Raw genomic sequence first — 11,000 nt, 5'->3', positions numbered from 1 at the left:
TTTAACTAATAGTACTAAAGAGAAATGGTTTTATTAAAAAAAAAAAAAAGTATGCCAAATGAAAGAGGTATATAAATAGTATTTATCATAAAGAAAATTGTATTGATCTAACATAACCTTTAATGTAACATTTAAAGGACATTGTATTTCCGTAACATTTAAAAAAATTGACTTTTGTGAAAAAGTTGCTTATTACCGTGGACAGAGAAATAGTAAGGTTTTCAAAAAATGTATATCAGATGAAAGGGAAATACGAAAATTTTCTATGCAAAAAAAAATATTTTGATTTGTTTAATTATGTTTCCCTGTGGATAAGGGCTAACAATACTTCCACGGCCCCTCTGCCAGTCGTAAGAGGCGACTAATGAGGTTGTGTCAGGTCGACAGTCGGCATAAATATTATTGTTAAAAAAGTATAAGGAATTCTGAACAAAACTTAGGCGGATTGTCCCAACTCGGATGTACGTGGGGACAACAGAAAGTAGTTAAAAACGGAGAAGGCCTAAGAAATAAAGTGTTTGATACCAGCCGGACAACTTGTGCGATAGCTGTTTCACCAGTCATGTGTACAGGTCTACCCAACGCTTGTAGTGTCAACGGTGTAGGAACATCACCACTTAACTCTAGGTTGAACTTGTGTATGAGGGAGGAAAAAATAGATAGATACAAAGTAAGAATAGGTACTTGGAATGATGGAACATGAACTGGTAGAAGTAGAGAATTAGTAGAAGTATTAAAGAGAAGAAAAGTTAACATTTGTTGTGTGCAGGAAACTAAGAGGAAAGGAGAGAAATCAAGGGAAATAGGTGAGGGTTATAAAATAATATACTTTGGGAAGTATTGTACAAAATGGTGTAGGGGTAATAATGGATGAGGAAATGAAAAGTAAAGTAGTAGGAGTAGCTAGAAAAAGTGACAGGATTATAGTTAAATTAGTAGTTAAGTTAGTATAGTGAAATTGATTTTTCAGGAAAAAGTGCTGAATGTAATAAGTGCCTATGCGTTACAAGTAAGATGTGATGAAATAGACAAGGAAGTGTTTTGGAGAGATGGATGAAATAATGCAAGGGGTACCTGGCAAGGAAGATTCGGTGATAGGTGGAGATATGATTGGACATGTAGGTATTGAGAGGAGAGAATATGAAAGAGTACATGAAGGGTATGGTTTTAGTGGGAAGAATGAGGTTGGAGAAACAACCTGGATTTCGCAGTATTGTATGATCTTGCTGTAGTTAATACTTATTTTAGAAAGAGGGAAGAATATTATATAACTTATAAGAGTAGGCCGACCCCAAGTAGTTGAGGTTAAGGTGAGGAGGAAGAAGAAGAAGATTTGTTCAATTATGAAAAAGTTATAGCAGTTTTAAGAAGAAAAAATGAAAAAAAAATCAAAATTTACTGATTTTAAAAATTGTAATTTTTTTGGAGATTTTTCTCATTTACAGGGAATGAGGAAAATTTTTTTAATTTTTAAGGCCAATATCTTTAACTAGATACGATCTTTTGACGTATCGTTGAAAGAAATCGGTTCGGTGAGAGCTGAGAAAAAAAGGCCACAGACATAAAAAAAAACCCATAATAGTAAAATTAATTCCTTCACAGTTTCGCATCGAAACTAAAATACTTTATAATTATTTGCAATAATTGTAAAAATAAATGTAAACATTCATAAATAACAAAAATAAAAAGTTAGAATAATGACCATTATAGTTGTTTAAACATATCAATAAAGAAAAAACTACATTATAAAAATAAATAGTAATATGTTTATTTATGCAAAATGATGTTTGAGTTTTTAAGAATACTTTCAGATATATGTTTTTTATATAAAAATAATATGCTGCAAAATTTATCTTCGGAGCAACAACTGCCGGCCGAAGTCGGAGCTGTACTGACGGCTTGTCTTGTTTACTACTTGTTATTATTATTTTTGTTGTTATTTCTTTATCTTATCATCTGTTTTGTTATTGTTTTGATCATTTTTTTTTTTTTGTTATTCATAAAAAAACTGATAAATAAATAACTATGATATCCTATCTTTTAATCATCTGAATGTGGATTTAACTTTTTCTATAATAATGATTGTATTGAGAAAATTAATAGATTTAAATTTGATTTATTTTTATAAATAGTATAAGTTGTATATAACATTTAAAACATGTTTATTGTAAGAAAACAAATATTTTTAAGGTTAAATTTTAGTTGTAACGTTTGTATGTTTAATAGGTTCTTTCTATTATTTTTTAATAATAAATGAAGAATTGTTTAAATAAAACTTAACTAGTCGATAATCATTTTTGTGGGCATTACTGTAAGACACTAGTATTTTAAAATTTAGAAAATGGGTAGTATTAAGCGATGCTCTATTTTTACCATAACATACTGATAGGATATCTACATTGCTCACTTCTCTCATCTATAACTTAAAATTAAATCAAAAAGTAATAATACAAACCTGATTATTGAACAGTGAAATTTTTTTTAATCTATTTATAATTAACTAATATGCTAAAACAAATAATTATAGCTTTCCATTGAATTTTAAGAATTTACTTTAAAAATAATTATTTTTTATCCTTTTTTTATTTTTAATGAAGATTATCTCTATATTGTGGACAATAAAATAAAAACACATTGGGAAAGAGAAGGTGAAAAATCGTTAAAAGTATTATTAATAAATGATAAATAGGTGTTTATCTGCATTTTTTGTAGATAAAAGACAAATTATTTTATCTTTCTCTAGTAACTTTTTCCACTATTATCTTTATCTAATCTAGATGAATTTTCGGTCATCTATTCTTAACACTGATAATGATGTTTACTTTAGTGGTAATGAAATAAAACGAAACGTTTATTAAAACAACCAATATCTATTAACTTATATTTATTTGTATTTATATGTGCATATTGATTTTATAATACTCAATGTTTTTATATTGACAAATGTTTGGCGATTTTGAGTTGAATTTGTTCACAATATTTGTATCAATCATTATTATTTATAAACTACAATTTTTTAAATTACTAGTTAAAAGCAATATATATATATTTAAAAAGATTTAAAAGATTTAATTTTATATATTACTAAAATCAATACAATTATTAATAGCGACTTTTGTACTACGTATTGCTAGTCTTCAAAATAGTTGAAACTGAATCTCTTTGTCAATTGAGACATATTGATGTACACCAAAGTGTAATGCGTTTAAGTGGATACATCCCTGTCTATGGTATTAAACGGCCAGTTTCTGTTAAGAAATACCTACAGGACTGGGGGATGGTGGATTTGAATCATTATGTCAATATGGATATGTCGGGATCAATGTGAAGCTGTCACATTAAACGGAAATCGATAAATCCGGGAACTGGCAGTTTCTCAAATTGTTTTATGTGATGTATATCTGTGGTGAATTAAAAAATTTCTATCAATTGGTTGAGTTGTGTAGGTGGCATATTTTTTCGGTGTAGAATGAAGGTATAAATAAGTGGTTAGTGGTACGTATAAACAATATAAGGTTGTGTTTTGAGTACAAGTTTAAAATACTACATCGATAAATAGCCAGCGATCTCTATAATAAGCGGGGCAAGTAATTTGTTTCATAGGCATTTTCTTTGAAAAAAATTGTTTGATTACCGCTAGTTGTCAGTTAGTTGCTGGAAACATGTGACAACGAATTGAATAGATGCAACTGTATAAATTCCAAGATGTGCACTCCAATGAGGGTCAACTAAAAGAGTAGCAAACGCGAGGCTGACTTTTGCGCGTAACAAAAGGCTTCTTCCAACTTTCAAGTCCATTGTATTGGCTCAGACACTTTTGTTATAGGTCCTTTCAGGTCCACAACAGTTTTTAAGATCACATATTAATAATAAATATGTTCATAATATGAACTTCATATATACTCGTGCAATAGTATTTTTAATAAATAATTTTGTAAATATAATAATTTGTATCTAAATTTTTATTACTAGAAAGTGATTATGAAGAACAAGTAAAAATGTATTCCTCATACTTATGATACAATGTATATTTATTTGAGTAGAAGTTATGGAAAAAATAAATTATATAAAGCGAAATACTTTTTGTAATGCATTTCTCACAGTTCTACTTAATCTATCTGTTTCGTTTTGCATGAAGTGATTAGCATTTGTAAAGCTATCACTAATAATATTTTCGGTTTTAATAATATTTTTTTCTATTGTTTTTTCTATCATTAAGATATTATTGTTAAGTGTTTTAGAAACTATTTTAACGTTTCTATCAATAACGCTAAATGACTTAGCGACATTGTCTTTTACTACTCTATCGGCCATTGTTACATGGGTATCCATATTATTGAGTAATTCGTTGGATTTCTTGCGATACGATTTTTCCAAGTCCAACAAATTACTAATAAAAGTCTTTTGTAATTCTTTTTCGTAGTTTTCTGCTTGCGATAAGGTTTTTTCAATGTGAGGCATACCCTTGCTAATTATTTCATCAAGATGTGTTTTTAAGAAGTCTAAACTCGGTCGATTTTTAATATTGAAATCGCCTGAGTCATTAACAATTGATTCTTTGCTAAAATCACAAGACGATAATGTATTTACGTCATTCGTTTTACCGGTAGGAGATTGACTGCTTGTTAGATAAGTACTAATGTTCCATGAAAGATCATCGCTCTCGTTGAAAAGAGTTATTACACGATCGTTTACATAAAAATTAACTCCCTTACTCCATAGAAAATCTACGTGGTTAAACCATGGATTATCAATTTTTATGAAATTAATTATATTTGGAAGTCGCTCTTTCAATTTTAAAACGTCCTAAAAAAAGTAGTAATAATAATAATAATAATAATAATAGTGATATAAAGTAAGACCCTTTATGTAAGATTTATCAAAATAGAAAATTTACGAATGAACATAGACAAATGTAAAAAATTTCAAATATACACGATTTATTGAAAGTTTAACAAATTTTCCATTATTCCATTGGATTACGTAAGTTTGTTTGGTACTGTAAAGTTTTATCATTATTAACTAACATGAGTAACAATTGTAAATCAAATAATTTATAAATAATAATTTTTTAAACAGTTAATGATAAGAAACTATTTGGTTACTAATAACTTTAATCGAATACGTCATAACTTTATGCGTACTAAATATAAAAAATATTATTAATATATGTTAAGGGGAATTACTCAATGAATAGTAAATAGTAAAGAAACATTATTCAACTTACTGCTGGATCAGCTAGTATATCGTTTTCTCCGTACATTATTGACATAGGAACTTTTATTGACTCCAACTTGTAAGAAGGAGGGGTTGTACAATTGTAGACTTTCATATTTTGAGTAGGACCATAATCAAATTTTCGGAAACCTTCTACAGAAAACATTAATAAAATTAAAGATAAACGATATTTGAATTTTTTAGTTATGCAAGACATTTTATTAATTATATAGACAAAAAAATTGTCAAATAAATTTTTTTTTTGCTCAATAAAATTATAAAAATAGTGATGTAGAGAAAAAATGTTTTGACCAGCAAGAACAAAACTTCATTAAATATTCATGAAAATTATAATAATCATCCCTCCTGAAAAAATGTCTGTTTAATGTGTAAAATATTTTAGATAATCAGTTGTTAAATTAATATATACTCTATCTCTTAAACAGTTTTTTTTATTTTATATTTATATTATTATATTTATGTTTTATATTATTTTGTAAAATAATTGAATAATAATATAAAAGAAATAAAATTCTTTTAGATTATATCAAAATTATATTAGTAATGTAGACTTCAGTTTAATTTAATAATAAAAGTTTAAAGAATAGAAATTTCGATAGTAGTTAATTTAATTACATTATATTAGGAACATAATTTGCTATGACAGTGTCAGTATATTAATGTGCCAGATAATAATTCTGAAATATTAATATTCTCCTAATAAGAAAATATAATTATACTAAAATCTTATAAAATTAACACTGTTATAATGTTATTAAAATGGTCATATAATAATTTTAAAATTATAATATTTAGGAAAATATAAGGTAGAATTATTTTAAAATAATTGATCAATGAAATAAATCAATAAAAATTCAAAACGATGAACAAAATATTTTTAGAAAATTGTGTGCAGCACATAATAGTTATTATATTAATCTTTATTTAAGCCAAATAACATTACATAAAATAAAATAAAAATTATAATACTATAACATTTAATTCTCAATATTAATATTCGATCATTCAGATAATATTATAACCATATTAAATTTATAAAATTTCAGTCATATATGACACTATTAATCTTAGAAAGGAAGAATTGTGGCCAAATAATTGTAACGTTACTACAATATTTTAGAACATTTAAAAACAATCTGTAAATATTATTCAATGTTTTCATTTAGAATTAAATACTTTCATAACATTTTGAGAATGTTAAAATATTGAAGTGACTCCTCAAAAAGAACTCGCTCTTGTAATAGCTTAAAAAGAACTTTGTAGTTTCTCAAAAGGGGAGAATTAAATAAATAAATATGACGAGGTTGGGTGCTTGATTGAGCCACTACTCTTGTTGTATTAATAATAATATTACTCGGGGTATGAATAGGAGAGTCTGTAAGAAAGATAGAAGATGATAAAAAAATAAAGTGATCTTTATTCTATTAAAATGAGATTTATTGTGATTAATTGTCAATTCATTAATATCAATAATGCCACGAGTTTTGACGGTTATCGATGACAGGTGAGATTTAGTCACCTCGTGTGCCTACCCAGAGTGGTATGGTGGCTAAACATACGAACCTCCAACCTAACTCCTGAAATAGACACCTATGAAAGATATAACTCTGTCAAGTAACTCTGTACAAACATTATCGATTTATTAAATTTACTTGGTATATTTATTATTATCGATGATCACTTGATTCATAGATTAAGTATTCTTACTTAATCTATGTACTCATAAAATTTCATTCTAAGCCTTCTATATTTTTGGTGAAATTATTAGTTTCCCACCTTGATATTTCTAATGACACGCTGAAATGAATAGATATTGTGTTCTTTTATGAATATAATTGTAAAGACGGCGGATCACTTCTCGCATGTATTTCGTTATGAAAATGTGGACTGATCGAGCGTGGTGAATGACTCTATGAATAACTGACCGCATCTGAGCAAGAGAGAGCATTCTGACCACCATCAGAGTGACATCTAAGCCAGAATGCTCATTATTTTGGGGTTTATATATTTATTTGGATGGTATTTCAAAGACAAGAAGTGATCCCCGACGTTATCATTATTTCTTTATTAATCGTAATTTATTACAGGTGTTATCAATAATGATCTACATTGCATATTGTTTATTATTTCCTGTTTGTTTTATATAATTAATATATGCTTTTTTCTACGAAATTTCATTAGTATATTTAAACATTTAAAAAGTATACATATATCTTATTTTTATTGGTTTAACTTTGTGTGATTGATTAATTGGCGTCTTAAATAATACATTATGACATTAATGATATACTGCGTATATTATGACAATATTATCTGGAGTACTACAAATTAACACATTAAATTTAAGTATGTGTAGTTAATTAACTTCAATCTAATAAGCACTATTGACGATGAAATCTAACAACCGATTATAGTAGATTTATAAGATACTTCTCACAATATGAGATTTTGAAAGAATGTAATCAAAAATACTTGTTAATATTTACCGCTCATTATTATTTGAGCATAGTGTTCCATAAGTTTTATTGACGTTCCAGCAGGCGAATGTCCAAAGATCAATGGAATTAAACTCTATAAATTAAAATAAATTATTATGAGTGCTAGTAAAAGACATGGAGTAACGCAAATCGAAAAAAATAACGATTACTAGTTTCTTGTGAGCTATTCTCAAATATTAAAAAATATTGTCCTTGAATATATAATTATAGCGCAAATAAATGTTAAAAAATATGATTATTTTATATTAAGTAGATCATATCCATTATTAGTATTTCTGGTAAGTAGCAAATAAGGATGGAGGTTAGAAAGTCTGACAATTTTTTTTGTAATTCAGTAAATTACTGTAGTTAATTAAAATAAATATCAAGTAAAACTTGTAAGAAATATGTATAATAAAAATGTAATAATCATAAGAGTTTTTTTTTTGGAGAAATTCTGAGAGTAAAATTTATAAAATTAAAAATGTCATTTGTTGTTACCATGTTAAACTGGTGAAGGTCTGTTCCACAAACTGAAAAAATTAAAATTTTCGCACAAATTTTTTTTTGCAAAAAGGGTTCTCTGCACATTGTACCAGCCAAAAATTTCCATGTATCTGTCTCGGGCATAAACGCTCCATTCGATATAAATTTTGCTAAAAACTGAAAGAATAAATTAATATGATACGTTACCATAAGCGTGAAAGACTTTTAGTTACTAAATAAACTTTTACACATTAATATTTTTTTAAAGCTAAATTCATTATAATTGTAATTACAAATATTTTTTAATGTATCTAAGTATGCTCACTTTAAGTTCACGGGCATGTGGAGCTATATATTTTAATGTAGACTTAATGTTCGACAGATAAGCAACAGGTGCTAAGCTGATTTGAGATCTTATTTTTAACTGATATTCTGGTCTTTCTGATGCCATAATGTAAAATAATGTTGTACCCATGGAAAATCCTAAATAATGTATTTTTTCTTTTCCACTCGTTGACAAAATATAATCAATAACAGCAGGTAAGTCAAAAATGCCGATTTCTTCAAGACTGTATTTTTTTTTCCAAAAGATCATTATTACAAAAATATTTTGATACAAAGCAGTATGTGCTTGATATATATGTATATTCATACTCTACATTTTCTGATATAGTAAAGGAGAGTAGAAAAATAGTAAGAGTAAATAAAACATTTGTGTAAATATTATGAATGCATTCATAAAAAAATAAAGTCATAGAAAAACTAAACATTTAAATTTCAGACTATAACTTTTTACCCTTCTTGTTATATCATCAAAAATAAAATAACTTGTATACCAAACCATTAATACGACCGATTTGGCTATGTGGAGTCCAGTTAAATCATCTTACATAAACCTAATACAAATGTTTTAATGTAATTCAAAAGAAAGGGATAGTCAACTTTTTTAATTTTTACTATTCTATACATATACCTCTAATGGGCTACCTGTGTAACGATCTGTATACAAAAAATATAAGTGAAAAGTTAATCGACGGAGAAACAGAACTACGAGATAAAAAAAAGAAAACTTTCATGTTTGTTTTGAACTTATTTAGAAATAAGTAGCAAATAATTAACTAACATTACGAAATTTCTTATTGAATTGTGCTTAGATGTCTATTTAAAAATATCAGAAGGTAAAAAAAATATGATCTTTTATTCTTAAAGCTAGAAATTCGAGAACTACCACATAATTATTTACCCGAAATTCCAATATTCTTTACTTTTTGGGTTTAAGGATACATGTTTTCTGCTGTATGTATTTCCTCTAGAATTACCAAGCCATACATCGTAACCTTGATCAGCAAGTTGAGTCGCTAAAAGAAAATATATATTTTTACAATAATAAATATTACTACTATAAGAGTTTTAAATAGATTTTAGTTATTAAGTATAACATAGATCTTTGAATTAAACGAGAACTTATTCAACAAAATAATACCAATAGAATTGTCAGCTCCAGCAATGATCCAATCTGCTGAACTTGTCAATACTCCGTGATGAAGATAAACAGGATGATTTTTAAATGCTAATTTGCCTGATTTACTTTTAGGTATACGGTGAACTTCTAATACATATCCATCAGCTGTTGTAATTGAATGACATTCAACTTCATAACCACTAAGTCGAAGCATTTCAGGCTAAATAAGGGGATTAAGTAAACATTTTCAATTTTTTTTCTTCCGGATATGTTATAAAAATATTTAACGAAGTTCTTTGTTATAATTAACTAACTAAACTTTAAATTTTTAATATATTTCTAGTTTAAAAATAATTTTTAAATTTAAAAACTATAAGTTAAAAAGAACATATATAAATGTCGTTTAAAATTAATTCTTGCATCAGCTACTAAGTTATTTTTTTTAATTAATTGTAATTTTTTTTCAACGACTATTTTACATTGTAATATTAATGCATACTTACAGTAGGTAAACTTGTGTTCTTATAGAAAAAATCTGTGATATTTGTTAGTGGCGTCTTGCGCATTGTGACAGTTGTTAGCGATGCTGTTAATAATAGAGTAATAAAAATTAATTGAATGAAGTCTATGTGTATTTTTAAAGCACTTGAGGTAACTGAAATTTTACGGTTTACGTTCATAATTAGTTCATTTAATACATTAAGTCTTCTTTGATAATTTGAAATTATATTTAAATTTATTTGAAAAATATTCTTATTGCTTATCGTAAGTTTTTTTAGTAAACCAAGTAAAATAAAAAATTAAATATTTTTTTTCGCTCTCGATAGTTAACGAATAAAAACGTGTACGCTAATAACTGTACCACTGAGTTCACAATGATATTGTCCGTTAATTTATAAGTGCACGGTAAAACACTTTACGTTTATTACGATTAGGTCCGTTCAATATAGAGCTACACGTCATATTTTTTATCAATAATGCATAGGCCATGATGAAGAAAGAGAACTGTTTTTGTTGTGATGCTTTATCTCGTTAACACGAGTCATCGATTTGGGCCTAGCATTAATAAAATTAGAATTATAGCAGATAATTGTTAAAGTGACATAATATAAATTTTAATTAGAATGGTCAAAGCTCACTGAGATGCGATTACCTCTATTTTTATACTCTAATTATTAAATCAATAATTAATTCATTATACCGCTTGTCTATGTCATGTAATTAGCTTTGATTTTAATTTCAATTATGTTACTAAATAGAAGTAAATTGTGTTGATGTAGATGTATCCTATTATTTTAAATAATTGTTAAGTATTTCATTACTGTACATTAACCCTT

At 26.7% G+C, this 11,000-nt stretch overlaps 1 protein-coding gene across 1 annotated transcript; it reads right to left on the bottom strand.

Annotated features, from left to right (window-relative positions):
* Window positions 1-3,058: 3,058 nt before the first annotated feature.
* LOC126894542 (lipase 3-like) lies at window positions 3,059-10,549 on the bottom strand. The gene is made up of 8 exons (XM_050665627.1): window positions 10,167-10,549; window positions 9,685-9,883; window positions 9,445-9,559; window positions 8,527-8,770; window positions 8,217-8,378; window positions 7,725-7,809; window positions 5,228-5,370; window positions 3,059-4,806 (listed from the first exon to the last, which is right to left on the bottom strand). Exons 1-8 carry the CDS (start codon window positions 10,341-10,343, stop codon window positions 4,063-4,065), a joined length of 1,869 nt encoding a protein of 622 aa, XP_050521584.1. The 5' UTR covers window positions 10,344-10,549; the 3' UTR covers window positions 3,059-4,062.
* Between the last annotated feature and the right edge of the window lie 451 nt (window positions 10,550-11,000).

Source organism: Daktulosphaira vitifoliae, unplaced genomic scaffold (genome assembly GCF_025091365.1).
Source record: "Daktulosphaira vitifoliae isolate Bord-2020 unplaced genomic scaffold, ASM2509136v1 Scaffold_1, whole genome shotgun sequence".
Classification (NCBI taxonomy): domain Eukaryota; kingdom Metazoa; phylum Arthropoda; class Insecta; order Hemiptera; family Phylloxeridae; genus Daktulosphaira; species Daktulosphaira vitifoliae.
This window is presented reverse-complemented; position numbering and strand designations above follow the sequence as displayed.

Bases quoted from the DNA above. Each gene is read 5' to 3' on its own strand.
- LOC126894542 (XM_050665627.1), bottom strand. From the start codon at position 10,343: ATGAACGTAAACCGTAAAATTTCAGTTACCTCAAGTGCTTTAAAAATA. The intron at 8,771-9,444 runs GTAAATAATTAT...AAAAAAATACAG, and splicing joins AAAGAATATTGGAATTTCGG to TCTTGAAGAAATCGGCATTT. The intron at 7,810-8,216 runs GTAACAACAAAT...TTTAATTTATAG, and splicing joins ACCTTCACCAGTTTAACATG to AGTTTAATTCCATTGATCTT.